We start from the raw sequence: 22,853 nt of genomic DNA, 5'->3' as shown, positions 1-22,853 counted from the left end.
GCAAAGACGCGCCCCGTGATAATTAAGAAATACTTAGTAGGTAGGTACCTAGACGTAAATATCGTTATTGTTGTCATTATATCTTTCACATATTTAAAATAACTAACTATTTATTTAAAAAAAACTATAGACAAAAATAAAAATAGATAGAATAATCTATGGAAATATGGCGTTATTTAAAAAAAAATGCGTGTATGCGCGTGTTTGAAGTACAACTTTTAACGCGCGCGCGAGTTACCTACCATTTTTGATAATGGGTTGCTTCGGCAAGTTTTTTTCATATTATTATAATGAATGAAAAATTTAGCTTAAAATCTATGGCACTACCTCTTTGGCACGGGGCACCTCGATAAAAGATGGCGGTCTCAAAACAGCTGCTCTGTTTGGCGGACATTTAAATAAACATCCTTACGAAAAAAGATTTGAGTCACGCCTAAAGAATTTTAGGTAGGTATATCTATTTCAAACTGCGTCTAGGTTTTTCAAGAATTTAGCGAAATCTAAGAGCGAAATATGGTTAGCTCATAGATAGGTATTTATTTTTAATTTTCATGTACCAAAACAGTAGGTACCTAGTTAGATGTACAAAGTACCTAGTAATAAAATTAAGTTACATTGGAAATGCTTATCTCTAAACAGAGATTTCTTCCAGCTTCCCATTCACTTACTACCTACTACATTATTTACCTAGGTAGGTAGCGTATTATACTTTAGGTATCGTTCAGACAATAACATGATCTCTATAATCATTCACCAAAAGGCTGAAATTCTCGAACCCATTATTGTACGCGTGGATGGAGCTGGTTAAATTTGTAGAATTAGTATTAAACGGAATAAAAATTAAAAACAATGAGTTTAAAAATCTCAGCCGTTTTCGTTCTCCGGGTGGATTTAAATATGGCGTCTTCAAAGGCATCACTTCCTAAGTTCCTGCTTTTATTAAAACTCTATTCATATTTGCCACACTCGGGCTACTATTTACCGCTACCAAGCAAAGCAACACCAAAGAGCGGCGAAGTTAAACTACGCAGTTATAATTTTATTTCGTTTTTATTATTTCTCTCGAGCAACCGCATTTCTACAGAAATGTTTCACTCAAAGCTAACGTCTATTTTTCTTGGAGTTTGCGGCGAATATTTTTAAAATTCTTTTGTAGTGCTTATACAAAGTATGAACCTGCAGTGTCAAAAATATGCCTTTTGTTGAAAATTTAAATGTTTGGGAGATATTTTTTACGAAACAAAAAATAACTTTGAAACTAAAGCTGCCTCTCTGGCGAAGTGTTGGTCACTGTGCCGATACAAATAGGAAGTCTCTGGTTCGATTTCCGGCAGGGGCTATTTGGCTCCCATTCCCCAGTTCCATTAACCAGTGCAAAAGAACTGCTTAGCGTCTCCTTAGTCCTCCCCTTTTTCTTTTCCCGTTGCGTGGTAGCCAGTGCATCATTTACGTATCATTTTAATTTTGGGTTAGTTAGTTTTCGGGATGCAAGCTGCTTTTTGGTTTAGAAGATGGTCCGTGATAAAATTACAGATAGATATACTTTCATATAAATAAACATTTTTTGTTTAAAAAATCCCGCGCTCACGCTTTTATTTTAACTGTATTGATTTACCTGGGTTTTTAAAAAATCTGTGGGAATCCCGTCTTTTTCAACTAACCAGGTACTTCCACGGAATTACGATTACCTACTGCAGGTATGTTTTCCATTCCAATTAATATTGATAAAAATAATAATTGTAAATTATATTTTATTCTAGACTAGGCATCACTCCAGCCAGCTCCGCCTGGATAGGCGCTTGGTGGGTGGGATTTATCCTGTCTGCGGGGCTGTGTCTACTTGTGGCGACGCCGCTGCTTGCCTTCCCTTTCGAGCTGCCCGGTTAGTTTTACACCTGTGCTCAATCTACTCTAAAAGTATCGCCACCCTTTTCTGCACGGTACATTGCGATAAGGATAGCACTATTTTTAGATATGTCAAATTAGTTTAAAGATTGTAGCTGCAGCAGCGAGGTTTTCTCCATTTGACTTAAGTTAAGAAGAGGTTACGTGCCCCGAGGCATGGCCTCCTTGTCCGGATGTAGTGCGGGAAAGATCATGCTTCTCCGGTGCTGAATTGTGAACCTTGTATTGGCTATGGCATGTTGTCCCTTACCAGGACCATAACCAAGCCCTAAGGGGCCTCGTCTAAAGATTTTGTACATAATGTGGTGGTCTCATATAGGCACTAGATAACGATAACTCGAATTCATACCAAGAACTTAAGTTTCATACCAAGGATTCTACAGCTAACGACGAAGCGATAAAGTAACTTATAACTAGATGTCGCCACAGGATCTCTGGCCATAGATCCTCAATCACACTAACAAAGTTTTCTCTTCGGAGCCCTAATACATATTTATGTCTCTAAGACACACACACTAGGTACTAAAAGAACCGTTTGTTGCCAGGAGCAGCCGAAATCCGAGCATCCAAAGTGTCAGAAGCACATGAGAGTGCAGCAACAAAATCCACCGCTTTCAGCGCTTTAAACGAACTGCCTCGAGCAGCTGCAGTGTTGTTCCGAAACCCAACGTTCATGTTCCTCAACTTGGCTGGAGCTAGTGAGGGCATGCTCATATCGGGCTTTGCAGCGTTTCTACCCAAGCTTATTGAGAACCAGTTTGCTGTGAACGCGTCACAGGCGGCTATGTTGTTAGGTAACATTTAGAATGCCTCATATCAAGCTTATCGTCCTTTTCAAAGCAAGTTAGAAGACATGTATCACTAAATTAACACAATTTTCGTGTAGGTAATTGATTGATTTCTATCAGTTAGGTATCAGAAAGAAAATTAGAGTTTAGTTTATCATCTTGGTTCATATTTGATTTGCTTCTAAAGGGTTTCTAACTTTGCTAAGGTAACATGTTATTTGAGAGTTAGTCTTTACAAGCTATGAACAGAACTCGCTATGAGAATGAATCGGAAACAATTAGGTACTAAACCGGCATAAATCTATCTATCTATAACAAATCATAATTATGGTTCCAGGTGTTATAACAGTACCAGCGGGTGGAGGAGGCACCTTCCTAGGCGGTTGGCTGGTGAAGCGATGGCGACTCACCTGCGCTGGTATTATCAAGCTATGTGTAGCAGCCACGCTAATTGCGGCGCTGTTCAGCTTGTCCTTCGTGCTCAGTTGCGACGACTACCCCTATGCTGGTGTCACTACACCGTACAATAGCCCTTCTGTGCCAAAGTAAGTGCTACACAATTTGATTTAATGACATTCTATATTTAGTTTTAGCAGAAGCGTCAAAAACAACTCCTAGTTTTGTACCTAAACTGGACCTGAACCATGACGTCTTTAGAGTTTAGACTGATACCTTTTAGTATGAGATTCTTTCTTCTGTAAACGAGGTCTCGATAAGTGAGCACTTCAGTTATTCAATTATTCATTGAGATTTTTACTTTGATGTATTAAACCTGACAAAAATAAAAAGAACGTTTCTTATTGAGCCAGCCAGGTAAACCTAACGTACTTATGTTTGTTAAGTGAGTAATTTTACCTTAACATGAAGGAGGTCCTCAATAATAAAAGAGGTTTCATCCACAATAATTACAGGGTTAAGTGCCTACCTATATTATATTCCACTTGTGTTTTCACTCATTCTTAAGTATTAAAGGCGTTCTCACCCTACCTTGAGGGTATTATGCGCTTGAAATATACAAGATCACATCAAACACATCTTTATAGGCCAACGTTACCGATTGACCTCTTTACTCATTATGCAATCAATCAGTCCAGTATCTCCTTCGCGAATTTCTTGCCATGACGCTTTACAAAAAAAAAAACTCCAGGTGTAAGTCAGACAAGAATGCGTGGGAGTGATACGCTAACTGTCGAAAGCATACTGGACATTTCCGATAAAAATTGAACCTTATCAGCTTGCGTTAAGGAGCAAATTAGTAACTAGTGTATGTGATTGTCAACAGTTCCGACAGACTAACAGCGGAATGCAATGTAGCCTGTGGTTGCAGCGCGTCTCGCTTAACAGCAGTGTGCGGAGCGGACGCGAGGGTGTATCCATCCCCGTGCCACGCCGGGTGCGTGCGAGCGTTGCGTCGCGGCCCGCATACGCTCTATCAGCAATGCGCCTGTATTGGTAGCGAGATTCTGCCCGTTTACTTTGATGAAGGTTAGTGACTCTCTTTATTAACCACAAAAATATATACGTTTTCTGTATATCTGCTACTAGTCTACTGACTGATTTTACTGTGCCGAAGAATTCAAGTGAAATAAGAAGTTCCTAACTAACTGTCCCCCCAATTGTGTAAGAATAACCATTTCATGGCTATCGCAATCGTCAAGAATTCTGCCCTTTGATTGGCTGTGAAAAAATGTAAACAGCGAATCAACCAATCAAAGGGCAGAATTTCTTGACGATTGCGATAGCCATGAAATGGTTATTCTTACACAATTGGGGGGTGTGTCTCAGAGAAATTAATGGTACGGTGACATTTTTTCTCATTACTTTCTAGTTTCTAGCAAAAGCTCAAGAGTTTGTGAAAAAAAAGCTTCACTTTAAAATAAATTAAAATGCCTCTAGATTTGTGGTGCTGTTCATTCAGGTTGTGCAATCTTAAAGTTGTGCTACCATTTTTAGGACTTTTCGCAGGAAACAAAGGATCATCTTCTCCCATTTTTTTCTGTTTAATAACAAAATTGACATCATTATTATGCCTTAGAGTCTACTGTGAGACCACAACTCTAATAAGAGCCCGTACACCAACCCAGCCTTCATCATCCAGCTACTTCCCGCCACCCTTTTTTTTCATCGGTTCATCATGCTGGAGAGCGCTTACGTGCATCTATGCAGTCTCAACTTTAGGATTTTCTTATGTAGTAATACGCTTATGTAGGAACAGCCATCCTTCCTACATAAGTGTGCCCTACTCTGCCACTTCAACTTCATAACTAAGTAGAAAGCCTATGAGCAAAATTTATTGACAGTGTAAAATTTCCTACTTTCAGAGAACAACGCATCGCTCTCGTACTCGGCGATCAACAGTGCCTGCAGCTCGGAGTGTCCTTACCTCTGGCTGTTCGTGTTCCTCTCCTTCTGCATCATGCTGTTCACCTTCCTCGCCACCATGCCTGCTCTATCCGCCACTTTAAGGTAGGACAGCTTATTTGGGCACATTGTAAATAAGAGCGGAGCTAGTAGTTAAGACATTGACCTTCTATGCGGGAGGTCGGGAGTCGATCCCGGGCACGTATCTAACTTTCGGATCTATAATATGCGTTTTAGGCTATTAACTATCACTCGCTTTAACGGTGAAGGAAAACGTGAGGCAACCTGCATGCCTAAGACGTCTCCATAATGGTCTCAAAGGTGTGTGAAGTCTGCACTGGGCTAGCGTGGCAAACTATGGCCTAACCCTTCTCATTCTAAGAGGAGATCCGTGCTCTGGGTTGAGCAATTGAGCATGATGATGACAAAGTATCATTACAAAAAATAATGGTAACATTGAACAACTCATGGTGTAGTAAATACTCAGCAAGAAATTAAAGGCATGACTTTGAGTTTGACTGCTTTTTGAGTCTCATGCGGGGCACAACGGGCGTAGTGGCCGTGGTTGGTTGACTGTCATATCACGTTATGCTCTGCCTCCAGCATTGGTTACTGCGCGTCTTCAAAGTCTGCCGGGCGCACTTCAATCCTATATAGAGCGATTGGGCAAATGTAAATCATCTCTTTCCGGATGTAAGTATCGAGCGCATTACTAATTCTGTTCTGTGTTTCTGAAGTGCTGCTTCAAGACCGCCATACTTTATAGAAGATTCCTCTATGATAAAAAAACCTCTTGCTGACTTGTTTTCAAAAATGAAACCCGCGTATTTAAAAAAATTGTAGTTCAGAGTTTTATTCCTTTGTTTGTACAGGTGTGTTCGTGAAGAGCAGCGCTCTTTCGCGCTGGGTATCCAGTGGATTCTGGTGCGGCTGCTTGGGACAATCCCCGCACCATTAATCTTCGGGTTTCTCATCGACCTCTCCTGTCGACTGTGGGCCAACGGCGCCTGTCATCTTTACGATAATCTACATATGAGCAGGTACCATTGTCTGTGACTACTGTTTATGGTACTCCACGGTGAGCACCAGGTGACATGCGCTCAATCATAACAATAGGTGGTGAGTCTGCCTCTAGCCTGTGTTATATGGGGACAAGATATATGTTTAGGTTTTGGTCGGTTATACTTAGTTATATTTTAAACATCCTATGTAGGTACTCATATTCAGCAAATAAATCTATGGACTGATGTTCCGATGACCTGAATCTTTTTTTGGAATGTGTTATGCCGTTTAGGCCCTATTCGTCGTTACAGCATACAAAGGTAGAAAACTTATAAAAAGCGCCTCAGCATATTGAGTTTTAAATAGTAATTTTAGTTGTTTTGGATTACAGTGAATAATTCCCGACGTCTCCTTCCAGGTATATGCTCGCCCTAGCGCTAGTAGGTAAATTCTGTTCCGTGTTATTCTTCTTCCTCGCATGGTGGTTCTACCGACCACCCGGTGGTAACAACAACAACGCAGTCGCACCGGAAGTCGACCTGGCACACGAAAAGACCAACGGCAATGTTCCGAACGGGCCTAGCACGATCACCAACGGCGCGTTGGAACGGACCAACGGGACGACCAACGGGTATTGTAACCAAGCTCTTGAATGTAGTGAGCATTTGTGAATGAACTTTTCTTATATTAAGTCTTCATGAATGAACTTTTTATTTAAGTCGTCGTGATTACTAAAATAGTGCGTTGGAAAAGCCAACAGGCGAGGTGATTCGTTAACTTAGTGATCAACACCACAGTTCACGTCAGTTAGGGAACTTTTAACAAAACTTCGAGGCTTCGACTTCACTGGCAGACGTCAAATGTTAGTACATTTGACGCAAATACTTATGCCCTATTTTTCTGATTTCACGTCACCATAGTCTAACATTTGATATAATATCGTCGATTCAGGATCAAACCGAGAGTTCCCTCACTTTAGTTCACTCTATCAACACTTAATGATCATAGACATCAAGCTTATCTGACATTGGTTGGTACTACATAGCTGTTTCATTGAGTGACACTAAAATAATTTTTCGTAGAAAACCTTCAAAGGATTACAATTAAATGTCAAATGGTGGCTATTATTCAGTGTTGATCACTGAGAGCGTATCATCCCGCAGAAAGATCCATCCATCGGATATTGTAGCGTTGGATTGTAATGGACATTTAAGGAAAAAAAATTAAGGAGATTAACGAGTTTTCTATAAATAAGTAGGTAACTCTACCCGATATAAAATCTGTTGAGATCGTATTGCAATAAAGAAACAAATGTAAAATGGCGGCGTTAATAATTCCCTCTCAGTTACACTATACCTGTGTAAGGTGTGTGAGTGAGACGGAAAGATTAATGCCACTTTGTTGCTTTATTAGTACGAGCGGTACAAGCTATAGGTATATTGGCAGTTGACGTGTTGCTAATGTCGACTGTACCTACAAGTAATTTCACACATATAGAACAATATTTTTTATTACAAAGTAAGAATTCTTAGAACACATACCTAATTACCGTGTAGTATCAAGTAAAATATTTGTTGTAATATTATATTAAGTACACTTATGTAAGTACCATTTTTTTATAATTTGTTGAGTTGTTTTACGCATTAGTCCTAGTATAGGTACAATGCATACACATTTTGAGAAAGGACTCGCCATTTTTGCCGTGTCGTGTCAACTGACATGTTAATAGTACGGTCCTACGCCCCACCTCCCCCACGTTCCCACTTGTCATTTGTCGCTTGATATTCCAGTGCACAGATATATCATGATCACCCCATCGCCGGCTCACTACAGAGCACGGGTCTCTTCTCAGAGTGAGAAGGGTTTTGGCCATAGTCTACCACGCTGGCCATGTGCGGAAATCCGCACATGGCCAGCACAGATATATACAGATATGCAACTAGCGTGGCCCCTTCAGTCCCTCTCGCTCACGCAAAGGTACTTGTGAAATGTTATTGCTTCTATTTTACTTTTGCTTTGGCTATTGTAGCCTAGTATACTGCAACCCACCATTGCACAATAACTACAAAAACAAAAACCAATAAAACAAATCAATTATTTCTTTAAAATAGGTACTTGAGTCAACATAACCTCACTTCACGTTGTTTGTCGAGATCTCACGTACAAATACATCTTGTCTGAGTTCCAGTGGCAGTACATTTTGACACAAAATCGGTTTTCGACAAGTGTGAATAGCTTCATATAGGTATAAAATGTTCAGACCACTGAAACATCCTATTTAAATCCGGGCCCGCAAACGACAAGTGGGAACGGGGTTCCCAGTTAGCTATGGTATTAAAATCGTACTTTTAACATGAAAGTTGACACATAGAGCAAATGTGGCAAGTGCTTTTTTCAAAATATATGCACTATAAAATGTTATGCGTATTTTAATGGTATTTTATTTAAAGACTGATTGTTCACTTAGTCATAACTAGGGTAACGTGTTTTGTTATTTTTTTATATATTTATAATTTTTGTACAATTTGGTACCTACTGGTAGGTATATTCTTAGGGTAAGTACTTAGGTATTATAATACTATTAAGTACATACACTTAATATAAACATAAAAATATGCACTATTCCTAATATTTTCAACAACTCTTTGCAAAGCTGTGTTTACAAAATGCAAAAAATATTATATACCTATACCTATCTACCTATCTTTGACATCTCATGTTATTACTTATTTAAATATACAAGGTACCAATATGATGTAAACTACATATTCGATATTATACATATACCTAAGTATAAGATATTAATTAGTGTGATATACGATATGTTACATATTTTATTGTAGACATGATGTTAAATATAACATAGTCTGGATACACCTTTACATGACGTCATTAAAACTTTCGATTTTTAGGGTTTCCAGAAAAAAGAGAAACCCTTTGATATAACCTATATCAAAACCTGCGTATTTCCCATTGACATAGAATCGTCAAATTTGGCGGGTAGCTATGTCTTGTAGCGCAAGTAAAGGGAAAAATCCGAAAACCGTCAATTTGTAGTTACATCACAAAAAAATTAAAAAGTGTTATGTCTTGTACGACGGTACGGAACCCTTCATGCGCGAGTCCGATTCGTACTTGACCGATATATTATTAAGTACTTAGCTTTAGGGGCCCTCTAATCGCTATTTAGGGGGGCCTGCAGTGTGGATTCAAAAATACATGACGTACAGTAGGTAACTACCTACCCGGCAGAAAATAATGTACATCAACCTTTACAAGGAGATAGCGGATTTGTAGAACATTCTCTGTCGGTGAGACCGACAAAACGTCATATAAGTAGGTATGAGTGACAGAGACAACGCTCTACAAAGCCGAAATGCCATTCTAAAGGCCGATGTACATTATTTTCTGCCGCGTACTGTGACGTGTGTGTGTGACTCAATTTCGGATTTTTCATAGGTAAGTTGTAAGGGATTTCTACAAATTATTTGTAATACTTATAAATAAATATCTGTAGATACAATTATTTAGTGTAAGGTCAGTTTTGAAGTTGTACAATTTTACACCCTATTGACTTGATCGGTATTAATAAATTTTTAAAATTGCCTTTTTCTTTCCTTTCATCTGCATCCCTAATTCAAGTTCATCGCCGGCTCACTACAGAGCACGGTTCTCCTCTCAGCGTGAGAAGGGTTTTGGCCATAGTCTACCACGCTGGCCATGTGCGGATTGGTAGACTTCACATACCTTTGAGAACATTATGGAGAACACTCAGGTATGCAGGTTTCCTCACGATGGTTTCCTTCACCGTTAAAGCAAGTGATATTTAATTACTTAAAACGCACAAAACTCCAAAAAGTTAGAGGTGCGTGCCCGGGATCGAACCCCCGACCTCCGATTAGAAGGCGGACGTCCTAACCACTAGGCTTCTATACTAAAGTGACTAAAACAAATTATTTTCTTAAAATATCAAGCAATATATTCCAACAATCACAGATATTATAATAATATAACAAAAATGCATCAACATTTCAATAGAAAATGTTTAACTATAGACTTAACAATCTCACAGACGGCTCAGAAGAACTTAACTCCTTGGTTATCATCAAATTCCATTAATTCACATTTGCCTTTCACTTCTAATGATTTCAACGCCTTGATTAATATATTGATGTCGAGACCATGGAATTCTGGAAATTACAAAACAAGAATATTATTTACCAACTTATGCTGGCGACTTCGTTCGCGTGGACTACACAAGTATCAAAACCCTATTTCACCCCCTTAGGGGTTGAAATTTCAAAAATCCTTTATTTAGCGGATGTCTGCATCATAATAGCTATCTGTATGCCAAATTTCAGCCCGATCCATCCAGTAGTTTGAGCTGTGCATTGATAAATCAGTCAGCTTTTTTTCCTTTTATATATTTAGAAGACATTAGTATGGATTTCACATGTCACTTACCTTCGCCTACCGAGTTATCACCTTCCCGCAACTCAAAAAGTGTGCAGACTGTATTAGTCATGCCATTCAAGCTCGCCCAATTATATATCATGTTACCCCATTCGTCCAGAGAATGCCAATATATCTCCCATACATTTTTACTTTTATCCACTGGGGCCGCTCTGCCATTCTTGGCCATATCCTCTAAGATAGTTAATATCGCTTCTTGAGACAGCTTTCTATTGATAGAAGAATTATTAAATAATGGACTGTTCTGTGATTCTCTTATGTCTATGGTGGATTGTTTAGTAGTTTTCAAGTATTCAGCTATTAATTGTTGCCACGCCTCTAGTTGTTTAGCTCTGGTCTCCGAGTGTGGTTGGATTCTGCAACAACAGAAGACATACACTTTATTAATCATTTTTATCCCAGTTCTTAGGGTACCATCCCCAAAGGGTGCCTATTACTAAGCCTCCACTGTTCATCTGTCTGTCTCATGAACTGTAATACATAGGTAGAGAGTGGAAATTTTCACAGAGGGTGTATTTCTATTGCCACTATAAAAACAAACAATAATAAAAGTGCAAATTAGAAATAAATATAAAGTACATAATCTAGAAAGACTGTTCTGAACCCGTCGTATGCGATTTCAACACGGGACAACAGGGGCACACGGGACGGACGGACAGGGGACAGTCACGTAATCAAGACAATGTGTGGAATGAGGCGTTTATAGGCGTCTTAGGTGAAAATCAAGTTACTTCAAAAACACATTGGCAAGCCCAGTTGCAGTGTGTATTGATAGAGGTATAGTAATTTTTCGTGTCTTGAAATACATACTTACTTCAATTAAGTTTTCAGTTTCTTCTCAAAAATTTGTAGCAACAACTGTTCAGTTTTCCTTCTTTTAACCAAAGTTTTCGCAGCTTTTGGCTCTAAGTCAGTAACAGATACTCTATAGAATATACTCTGTTCACCCAATTTAACACATGGTACATTATCATTTTCTGCCACTGAATAAGATATCATAATAGAACAGTCTTTAGCAACCGCTGATATTAATGCTAGATATTTATCTTCTACAATAGTCAAGAATCTTTTTCTATCTCTCTCATTTGTTAAGTCTATATTATGCTGTTTTATCTGATTCAGTAGTATTGGTACATATTCTAAATTTTCTATTATTTGTTCGGTAGTATCAATTTCTAATGTTTCTGATAGTTTTTGTACTTCAAGTAATTTATGTAGGAAACTTTTTGAGTCTAGGTTTGTACCTTCTATACAGGTTTCAGGTTTTTTAGTAGACAATACTGGTGATTCTTTTACTATAAGGTTGGATTTTCCATTGCTAAGCAATATATCAATAATGAAATCCAGGAACATATTCACTGAATCAAAAAGACTGTTTTTTATAAAGTCTTCAAAGTCTTTCATGTCTGAGTTCTCATTGTAAACTATATTCTCATTTTTAAATAGTTTTAAATTATTCTGTGGATTTCTTAGTAAACTTAGTAATGCTCTTTTCATCCTTGTTTTATTTCCAGAGAATAGGTCCAGTGGGCAATACTCACTTCTATGTTCAATTTGATTTTCACTCATTTTTAAAAACTGTTTGAGGCAATAATAACATTTTGATGCTTTCTTGAAGGTCTCCGATAGATAACCTTCTTTAGGTTTTAATTCTAAGCAGTAGTTTACACTATTTGGAGTAATCATGACTAAATTGGGTGCTTTAATAGCAAATTTACTGAAAACTGACTTTACTTGTCTGTGTTTTGGTCGTATTTCCTTCAATTCGATGTGTAAATTATCTATATCTTCAGAAGACAGGGTAATAACTTCATGGGAGTGGTTATAAGAACCAAAAATCAATGGAACCATGACAAGATTAACGAAATTCACGGAGTTTGAAATTGTATCCAGATTAGTTGTATGTCCATTTTCTTTTATAATTCGTATCACATAGTTAGTCTCTGTTACGTGAAGAACAATGTGAGCGTTTCCTTCGTTGATATATTTAAACTTTTTCCCGATAAGACTCATCATGTTCCATAAAATGTTAAGGTGATTTCGAGTTAATAATTTTTAACAATAAACAGATCTACTTACGTAAAGAAAGGTGGAAAGTTATATTGCCAGGGCCACGCTATTTCTGCCATTATTCTTATTAACAATATTTTGCTGTAATTATTGACTATTGTTTGTTTCAATTTTATTTTGATTTTTTCGTTCACAAAAAGTTACAACCACAGATAAAATGATATTTTACATTTCCTACGTCAGCGGTGTGTCAAGACCACAGACGACACACTTGATTATGGACTATAAGAGCGCTTGTGCATTGCTCGCAATGCAAAACCGGTAAAATAGTTTCATTTCTTATGTTATTAATCTTTGTTTTTATATTCTGTTGATTTTGTTTGGACTGTTGACATCACAGACCAACAATAACTTGTATTGACATTTGAGATTGTGTTGAGATTTTGACAGCTTTTTGGTGCATTGGGGGTGCAAATGAGGTGCAAATTCTAGCAATCCGCAAGAGAAAACGCTAGAATATAGTGCAAAAAGTTATAAATGTTCCACTAAAACCACGAAGATCTCATTATTTATAAGATAATTTAGTTAGTAAACAATGATAACACTTAATAGGAAGCTAAAGAAGGAGCATACGGAGCCACCGAATGGAATTATAGTGGAACCTGTTAAAAGAATATCTGTTAGAGATAAATTGCTAGTGAAAGAAGTTCAAGAGATGAACGAGAACCTACCGGTGACGTGTTCTGTGGACTTTGAGGATCCTAACATATTAAGCGAGTTCGTTTTGACTGTCGCGCCCGACGAAGGCTACTGGTCGGGTGGCAAATTCAAATTTAGCGTATTTGTGACTGAAGATTATAATATGGCGGTAAGAAGACACTATAGTTACTTAGCATCAAGTCATTACCATCAACCGATAGACGTCCACTGCTGGACACACTAACTCTGCGCCTATATCATGATTGTTTGTCTTACAGCCTCCCAAAGTGAAATGTCTAACTAGGCTCTGGCACCCAAACATCAATGTGGACGGAGACATCTGCTTGTCACTGCTGCGACAGACCTCTATAGATGAACATGGCTGGGCGCCCACACGGAGACTGAAAGATGTAGTGTGGGGATTGAATTCATTATTTACGGTAACCTATTTATCTTTATATTAAACAGTTGTGTGTCTCGTTCCATTTTAAACAAAACAAGTTGTACTCTATTACAAAAAAAACTGGCCAAGTGCGAGTCAAACTCACGCACCGAGGGTTCCATAGTACAGTCATATTTCATCGACATTTTGTATGATAAATCAAAAATAATTATGCATAAATAAAAATAAAAATCTGGTTTATAATGTACAGGTAAAGCCCTTTCATATCATACTTGGTATATTAATCGAAACTTTGAAAGTACTAATTGTCTCTAATTATTTGTTCATGAATACATTTTAATTTTTTGTAACCACAAATTTACGGTTTTTGGCTTTTTTCCCCTTATGTGTGCTGTAAGCTGTAAGCTGTAAGACCTACCTACCTGCCAAATAATTCAATGATTTGAAATTTTTGCTTTCCATTTTTGACTAAAAAAATCTTGTATCTTAAGCAAAATTCATTCACCCGGCCTCTCTCGGGGTGAGGTGCATTAAGAGGGAAAGGGTGACACACATAGATAACGTTTTTTCCGTCATCTATGGAAACAACACTATTTTAGGCTCCACCCACCAACGAGTTGTTGCTCCGATGAAGCAGGCTCTTAATTTAAAAAAAAAAGAATATTAGCCATGTTAAATGACTAATATTCCCCTTTCCTCTCCAACTAAGCGTCAAACTTTTGCTAGGAGTAGGTACGAATAGTGCAACAGGCGGGGTCCACTCCTTTACCCGTTGAGCTATCGAGGCTTTAATAGTTAGGCTTAATAGTTATTATCGTTTCATATTTCAGGATCTCTTAAACTTTGAGGACCCGTTAAACATAGAAGCGGCAGAGATGTACAAGCAGAACAAGGTGGAGTTCCAGACCAAAGTGCAGGACTACATTGCGGCCTCCAAGGCAAAGAGATGAGGAAGGTTCCTGCACAAGTGCTTCAACAACAACCTGTAGTGATAGAGACTTTCAGTGGTTGATACTTGGGTGAACCTGAACTAAACCATTGTTGTATTCCTTTTTTAGCATTGAGTCCTAAGAACTGTCACTACACTAGTTAGTTAGGTACGCCGGCTGTCGATTACGCTAGAATGACAGCTAAATGTCAAGATCGCATTGGTTGATGCTCCCTTACTATTGGCTACAATATTACAATGCAACAAGAATACCATAAATTCAGCCAATCACAACGATTACGATTGTAATAATGATTAATACAGTTATCCCGCAATCAAGCAGCTGGCTTCATACAGCCCATGATGGTTTGGTTTAGTTTTGGTTCAGTCAAATCTACACAAGTTATTATAGGCATAGTGTAATGAATACTCCAATTCTCGTGATAAAATTACCTAATATAAATTAATATTATTCACTACAAATCGGTTTAGAACACAGAATTCTAGAATAGAAATGGGATCTGATTTTCTTTGGGATGTCACTATTTTAGGTAAGTACTTACACACTGAAATAATATGCTATGCATCATCGTCAACCGTTAGACGTCCACTGCTGGACATAGGTCTCTTGTACGGACTTCCACACGCTACGGTCTTGCGTCGCCGGAATCTCGCGACTTGTTTGATGTCTGTTCATCTAGTGGGAGGTCTACCAACGCTGCGCCTTCCGATGCGAAGTCGTCATTCTAGCACCTACCAATTTTTCGAACTATGTGCCCTGCCCATTGCCACTTCAGCTTCGCAACCCGTTGAGCTATGTCGGTTAATCCGGTTCTCTTACGAATCATACGAATACACATATCTCTAGTGACCAAAACCTACGTTATTTAAACTAAAACGCTTTAAAAATAATATAAGTAGAAGTTTATTACAAGTAAACTACTACTTTACTTACTTTAGATATTAATAAGGCAGGAGGACGATGAGTTCCCGAGCGTAGCGAGGGTACAATTTGTCGTGTAATAAAGGAGTGTAAAAATAGATTTAGACTTGCTCAAGTCATGGGGCATTAAGTATTTTTTTATAGCTCGTGTAACCTAACGCTTATCCGTGGTTTAAATAGTCTATTTTAGGGTTCCGTACCCTGTGGAACCCAATGGGATCCTATTACTAAGTATCCGCTTTCCGTTCGTCCGTCTGTTATTCAGCGGGCTGTATTTTGTAAACCGTAATAGATAGAGAGTGTAAATTTTCAGACTGTATTTCTGTTGCCCATATAACAACAAAATAATAATAATAATTACAAATTAAACTGCATCGTTACATAAATATAGGTGTATAATTCCCAGTATAAGGATTGTTACTTTTACCGGTATTATAAAGGTGTATAGATGTATAAGTATCGTTACTTTTTAATATTGGTAACATAACGACACTTAGGAAACGCTACGAAATAAATACCGGTGGTGGTGATTTAGTCTGAATGAATAAATGAATTTATTTATTTCATGTAGGACAGCTTGTGCCACTCACGAGGTGGTGACTTTGGTGACAAGCTCACGAATCACGATCCAAGACCATTTCTGTACTGATTTTGAATTCTGTGGATTAATAAGCTAAGCCTGGTTTGATACTGGGTACATGTTATGAACTTATGACAATCATGTTTTTGTAGTTTGTACATAAATTTTGGTGTATTTCTAATGTATTTCTAAAAATTAATTACCATGTAATAATACAAATAGTTAGAGTCTGGCTAACGAAAAAAGAGACAGGAAAAGCGTGGCAAATTTAAAAAAATATTAGTATGACTAATTTGACAGAACATAGATGAAAATAAGTAATTCTAAAGTATCAAATTTGGTTATTCCAGGACTGACATCCTACTAATTTTGCCATACTGATATTTTTTGAAGCCACGCTTTGCCAGTATCTTTTTTCGTTAGCCAGACTAGTGCACATATTTAATGACATACTTTTAAATCGGTTGCATATTATCAGTAACAAGAAACTCAGACATTTTGTACTATATTCTAATTTTTGATAATATGAAATTCGAGTAGGTATTAATGTTCACGGATTGAGTGGGCAGAAAGTTTTCCGAGAGACAATTTGTGATAACATGCTCCCGGCCTAAGACAACACAAAAATTTAACTCCATTTTAAACTAAACAATTATAAAAATTAAATTATTAATTAAAAATCCTGAAATTAATGCAACAATACAAAAATAATAAATTTACGACGAGGCGCCATTTTACCCAATATTTAAATGAAATTAAAATGATTGAATTTCAATATTATTATAATATTATGTATTTTATATTAAACGTTTATCTACTCTCATTATTATCTTAAAATTCGAATTATAAAACACAGTAGTTCCCAAATACAATCAAGAAAAGCTTATGAATTTTGACAAAACATGTTACCTAGATTTTATGGTTTGGATTTTAAAATAATTTGAGTTTAGAGGTGTGAGAAACTCTACATATTTAGGTATCAAAAAACACTCGTGTGATACTATTAAAAAACTAACTGACTAACTTTAAAGTCCCAACATATTAATTTGTTGAGATATTTTCGACGATGACGATTCTTCCATATTATTTTTGTTGCATTATACTAAAATTTCTTTAGCTAATGAATTAGAAAAAACGGAAACTTCTCCACTGGAAGATTTTAGGTTTGATTCCCGGTAGGTTCGTTCTGAGTGGCTTCGGCGGTGGCTAGGTTATAGCCCTATCGCAACTAAACTGCTAATCGGATTTTAATTAAACTTTCAGGTTAGTAATTTCCTATTGATTTAGATGAAACAACTGGAGGTTTTATATTTTGAAAATGTTATTAGGCATTAGTTTATTTGATTATTTATTTCAGTTGTCTAATAATTAAACAACACTAATTATTGCTGAATTTCTGTTATATAAATAGCTCATTTTATAAAACAAGTGTTTTATTTGGTACCTAGGTAGCATAAATCCTGCAGTTTTCTTAATAAAACCTAATTCTAAGTACGCGGACGAAGTAGCGGGCTTCACGTGAGCTATAAAAGTATTATTGACTTGAGCAAATATAGGCTGACATTTATTTACGCGACAGGTCGAGATGGCAATCGGGGAGGAAACTCCATGGACAGCCACCGCGCTTACCCGGTGCGGGCCAGCGCGGGTGATGTGCGGGTATACCCCGATTGCCATCTCGACATGTCGAGGACTATACTTTGACTTTGCTCAAACTTAAGACACTGCTAAAATGAGACAGACTGGCCCCGATTCTCTAGTCTCTCTCTAAACTAAATTTAGAGTATCTGCATCCTTTTCTTTTTACTAATGCTAAAAAAGGAACGGAACATGACTTTCACATTTAAAGACTCTAAATTTTAGTGCACAATACAAATTTAAACAGTAGGTTCGCGAGTGCGTGCTAAAATCACGGGTTTTACCATCTAAAAATTAAATTTAGAAATGTCAAACTGCTTCTGTCCTTTTCATATTACAATAGTAAGAAGAGGGTGCGAATACTCTAAAATTAGGTTGTGCTTAGAATCGGTGCCAGTCTTGTTTTAACTGAAACTTGAAGCTGAGCAAAGTCAAAGTAGGTATAAGTCCCGCAAATTGCTATTGCGCTGGAACCATGTCTCATTAACATCGAAATGACGTCATTTTGGACGTGAGCCGAAATAAAAATATACCATCAGCTCGAAACTTCAGTGCTGGCGTCACTAAAACGGCGTCCACGCGCTTCAGCAATTTGCGGGACTTATACCTACGCTATTGTCCGTTCATTACTTTGTGTTGGCACCATTGCAAATCACACCTATAAGTAATTCAGGAATAAAGCAAACCAAGCAATGGTGCCAACATAAAGTTAGGCGTCAAGTTATAACTTGACGCCTAACTTTATGTTGGCACCATTGCTTGGTTTGCTTTATTCACTATAGTGAACGGACAATATAGTATAGATTCTCAGCCGCCGCAAACGTGGAGACAGCGCTGCGGCCGCGCTGTTTTGTAAATCCATATAATTTCGATCGATGAACTAACACGCTCGCAGCGTGGGTGTAGCGCTGCAGTCGCGCTGCCTCCGCGCGGCACTTTGCGGGGGTTATTCCCGTTGAGTCACACCCCCGTGTGTAACACTGTGACACAAGGTATCAAAAATTTCAAAACATTCCCGTTGAGTAACACTGTTACACAACGGGAATTTTTTGAACTTGTTGGCACCTTGTGTCACACCTACATAAATACATATTATTGCGCGTGTATCAAGTATTAACTGATTGTGCACTTTTCCGGGGTGTTATTTATTTATAAATCCAAGATGGCGGACATGAATTTTTTTTCAAAAAATTGACATGGGTGTCGTTTTCAGGGTTTTCGAGGGTGCTGAATTTGATGATGACATTTATTCTGAAATCCAAGATGGCGGACATGATTTTTTTTTTTCAAAAAATTGACATGGGTGTCGTTTTCAGGGTTTTCGAGGGTGCTGAATTTGATGATGACATTTATTCTGAAATACAAGATGGCGGACATGAATTTTTTTTCAAAAAATTGACATGGGTGTCGTTTTCAGGGTTTTCGAGGGTGCTGAATTTGATGATGACATTTATTCTGAAATCCAAGATGGCGGACATGAATTTTTTTTCAAAAAATTGACATGGGTGTTGTTTTCAGGGTTTTCGAGGGTGCTGAATTTGATGATGACATTTATTCTGATATCCAAGATGGCGGACATGATTTTTTTTTCAAAAAATTTACATGGGTGTCGTTTTCAGGGTTTTCGAGGGTGCTGAATTTGATGATGACATTTATTCTGAAATCCAAGATGGCCGACATGATTTTTTTTTCAAAAAGTTGACATGGGTGTCGTTTTCAGGGTTTTCGAGGGTGCTGAATTTGATGATGACATTTATTCTGAAATCCAAGATGGCGGACATGAATTTTTTTTTCAAAAAATTGACATGGGTGTCGTTTTCAGGGTTTTCGAGGGTGCTGAATTTGATGATGACATTTATTCTAAAATCCAAGATGGCGGACATGATTTTTTTTTTCAAAAATTGACATGGGTGTCGTTTTCAGGGTTTTCGAGGGTGCTGAATTTGATGATGACATTTATTCTGAAATACAAGATGGCGGACATGAATTTTTTTTCAAAAAATTGACATGGGTGTCGTTTTCAGGGTTTTCGAGGGTGCTGAATTTGATGATGACATTTATTCTGAAATCCAAGATGGCGGACATGAATTTTTTTTCAAAAAATTGACATGGGTGTTGTTTTCAGGGTTTTCGAGGGTGCTGAATTTGATGATGAGATTTATTCTGATATCCAAGATGGCGGACATGATTTTTTTTTTCAAAAAATTGACATGGGTGCCGTTTTCAGGGTTTTCGAGGGTGCTGAATTTGATGATGACATTTATTCTGAAATCCAAGATGGCGGACATGATTTTTTTTTTTCAAAAAATTGACATGGGTGTCGTTTTCAGGGTTTTCGAGGGTGCTGAATTTGATGATGACATTTATTCTGAAATACAAGATGGCGGACATGAATTTTTTTTCAAAAAATTGACATGGGTGTCGTTTTCAGGGTTTTCGAGGGTGCTGAATTTGATGATGACATTTATTCTGAAATCCAAGATGGCGGACATGAATTTTTTTTCAAAAAATTGACATGGGTGTTGTTTTCAGGGTTTTCGAGGGTGCTGAATTTGATGATGACATTTATTCTGATATCCAAGATGGCGGACATGATTTTTTTTTCAAAAAATTGACATGGGTGTCGTTTTCAGGGTTTTCGAGGGTGCTGAATTTGATGATGACATTTATTCTGAAATCCAAGATGGCCGACATGATTTTTTTTTCAAAAAGTTGACATGGGTGTCGTTTTCAGGGTTTTCGAGGGTGCTGAATTTGATGATGACATTTATTCTGAAATCCAAGATGGCGGACATGAATTTTTTTTTCAAAAAATTGACATGGGTGTCGTTTTCAGGGTTTTCGAGGGTGCTGAATTTGATGATGACATTTATTCTGAAATCCAAGATGGCGGACATGATTTTTTTTTTCAAAAATTGACATGGGTGTCGTTTTCAGGGTTTTCGAGGGTGCTGAATTTGATGATGACATTTATTCTGAAATACAAGATGGCGGACATGAATTTTTTTTCAAAAAATTGACATGGGTGTCGTTTTCAGGGTTTTCGAGGGTGCTGAATTTGATGATGACATTTATTCTGAAATCCAAGATGGCGGACATGAATTTTTTTTCAAAAAATTGACATGGGTGTTGTTTTCAGGGTTTTCGAGGGTGCTGAATTTGATGATGAGATTTATTCTGATATCCAAGATGGCGGACATGATTTTTTTTTCAAAAAATTGACATGGGTGCCGTTTTCAGGGTTTTCGAGGGTGCTGAATTTGATGATGACATTTATTCTGAAATCCAAGATGGCGGACATGAATTTTTTTTCAAAAAATTGACATGGGTGTTGTTTTCAGGGTTTTCGAGGGTGCTGAATTTGATGATGACATTTATTCTGATATCCAAGATGGCGGACATGATTTTTTTTTCAAAAAATTGACATGGGTGTCGTTTTCAGGGTTTTCGAGGGTGCTGAATTTGATGATGACATTTATTCTGAAATCCAAGATGGCGAACATGATTTTTTTTTCAAAAGTTGACATGGGTGTCGTTTTCAGGGTTTTCGAGGGTGCTGAATTTGATGATGACATTTATTCTGAAATCCAAGATGGCGGACATGAATTTTTTTTCAAAAAATTGACATGGGTGTCGTTTTCACGGTTTTCGAGGGTGCTGAATTTGATGATGACATTTATTCTGAAATACAAGATGGCGGACATGAATTTTTTTTCAAAAAATTGACATGGGTGTTGTTTTCAGGGTTTTCGAGGGTGCTGAATTTGATGATGACATTTATTCTGATATCCAAGATGGCGGACATGATTTTTTTTTTCAAAAAATTTACATGGGTATCGTTTTCAGGGTTTTCGAGGGTGCTGAATTTGATGATGATATTTATTCTGAAATACAAGATGGCGGACTTGATTTTTTTTTCAAAAAAATGACATGGAAATTATGATAATCGTCTTCAAAAATATAACGTAGCTCGTAGCTTTAGTTTTAAGTTTGCGTAATAATTATCACCACTATATCTTAGAAATCCAACATCTGACCATCAAAAAGAGTTATTTATTACCTATTTTGAATAAATCATTTGACTTTGAGTTTAACATTTGCATAACAGAACGCATTAAAAATGTTTTATTTTTGAACGCATCCATAATTATTTACATTCCTAGAGAAGTCCATGCTTTTTCTAAACTTTTAATCGATTTTATTTCATAATCGAAATAGATCCAATCGCATGTTAACCGTATAAACTGATGTTAAATATGAAACTAAGACAAGCTACTAACATAACCTGGTGTTACAAAACCCTGAAAACGACACCCATGTCAATTTAAAAAAAAAAATCATGTCCGCCATCTTGGATTTCAGAATAAATGTCATCATCAAATTCAGCACCCTCGAAAACCCTGAAAACGACACCCATGTCAACTTTTGAAAAAAAAAATCATGTCCGCCATCTTGGATTTCAGAATAAATGTCATCATCAAATTCAGCACCCTCGAAAACCCTGAAAACGACACCCATGTCAATTTTTTGAAAAAAAAATCATGTCCGCCATCTTGGATATCAGAATAAATGTCATCATCAAATTCAGCACCCTCGAAAACCCTGAAAACAACACCCATGTCAATTTTTTGAAAAAAAATTCATGTCCGCCATCTTGGATTTCAGAATAAATGTCATCATCAAATTCAGCACCCTCGAAAACCCTGAAAACGACACCCATGTCAATTTTTTGAAAAATAATCATGTCCGCCATCTTGTATTTCAGAATAAATGTCATCATCAAATTCAGCACCCTCGAAAACCCTGAAAACGACACCCATGTCAATTTTTGAAAAAAAAAAATGATGTCCGCCATCTTGGATTTCAGAATAAATGTCATCATCAAATTCAGCACCCTCGAAAACCCTGAAAACGACACCCATGTCAATTTTTTGAAAAAAAAGTTCATGTCCGCCATCTTGGATTTCTGAATAAATGTCATCATCAAATTCAGCACCCTCGAAAACCCTGAAAACGACACCCATGTCAATTTTTGAAAAAAAAAATCATGTCCGCCATCTTGGATTTCAGAATAAATGTCATCATCAAATTCAGCACCCTCGAAAACCCTGAAAACGACTCCC

General features: G+C 37.3%; 3 protein-coding genes across 5 annotated transcripts in view; 2 read left to right on the top strand and 1 right to left on the bottom strand.

The window, feature by feature from the left end:
- Positions 1-9,662, top strand: part of Oatp26F (Organic anion transporting polypeptide 26F) — a 56,593-nt gene extending 46,931 nt beyond the window's left edge. For both annotated transcript variants that reach the window (XM_069507049.1, XM_034974136.2), the window contains 7 exons: positions 1,761-1,882; positions 2,451-2,699; positions 3,031-3,238; positions 3,976-4,178; positions 5,015-5,159; positions 5,927-6,094; positions 6,475-9,662. In XM_069507049.1, the coding sequence (XP_069363150.1) occupies positions 1,761-1,882; positions 2,451-2,699; positions 3,031-3,238; positions 3,976-4,178; positions 5,015-5,159; positions 5,927-6,094; positions 6,475-6,727 (1,348 nt within the window). In that variant the 3' untranslated portion in view covers positions 6,728-9,662. The remainder of the gene's footprint in view (positions 1-1,760; positions 1,883-2,450; positions 2,700-3,030; positions 3,239-3,975; positions 4,179-5,014; positions 5,160-5,926; positions 6,095-6,474) is intronic.
- A 347-nt stretch (positions 9,663-10,009) lies between these two features.
- On the bottom strand, positions 10,010-12,768 carry LOC117991037 (vacuolar protein-sorting-associated protein 25-like). 2 transcript variants are annotated; one of them, XM_034978573.2, is made up of 3 exons: positions 12,609-12,768; positions 10,521-10,885; positions 10,010-10,246 (listed from the first exon to the last, which is right to left on the bottom strand). In XM_034978573.2, exons 1-3 carry the CDS (start codon positions 12,656-12,658, stop codon positions 10,134-10,136), a joined length of 528 nt encoding a protein of 175 aa, XP_034834464.1. In that variant the 5' UTR covers positions 12,659-12,768; the 3' UTR covers positions 10,010-10,133. The 2 variants fall into 2 exon arrangements, with proteins under 2 accessions (XP_034834464.1, XP_069360800.1); XM_069504699.1 differs by lacking the exons at positions 10,010-10,246; positions 12,609-12,768 and adding an exon at positions 11,344-12,602 and having other exon boundaries at positions 10,745-10,885.
- A 214-nt stretch (positions 12,769-12,982) lies between these two features.
- Positions 12,983-14,679, top strand: LOC117987966 (NEDD8-conjugating enzyme UBE2F-like). The gene is made up of 3 exons (XM_034975053.2): positions 12,983-13,407; positions 13,517-13,678; positions 14,472-14,679. Exons 1-3 carry the CDS (start codon positions 13,135-13,137, stop codon positions 14,589-14,591), a joined length of 555 nt encoding a protein of 184 aa, XP_034830944.1. The 5' UTR covers positions 12,983-13,134; the 3' UTR covers positions 14,592-14,679.
- Positions 14,680-22,853: the final 8,174 nt, after the last annotated feature.

This window comes from Maniola hyperantus, chromosome 2 (assembly GCF_902806685.2).
Source record: "Maniola hyperantus chromosome 2, iAphHyp1.2, whole genome shotgun sequence".
In the NCBI taxonomy this organism is placed as follows: domain Eukaryota; kingdom Metazoa; phylum Arthropoda; class Insecta; order Lepidoptera; family Nymphalidae; genus Maniola; species Maniola hyperantus.
This window is presented reverse-complemented; position numbering and strand designations above follow the sequence as displayed.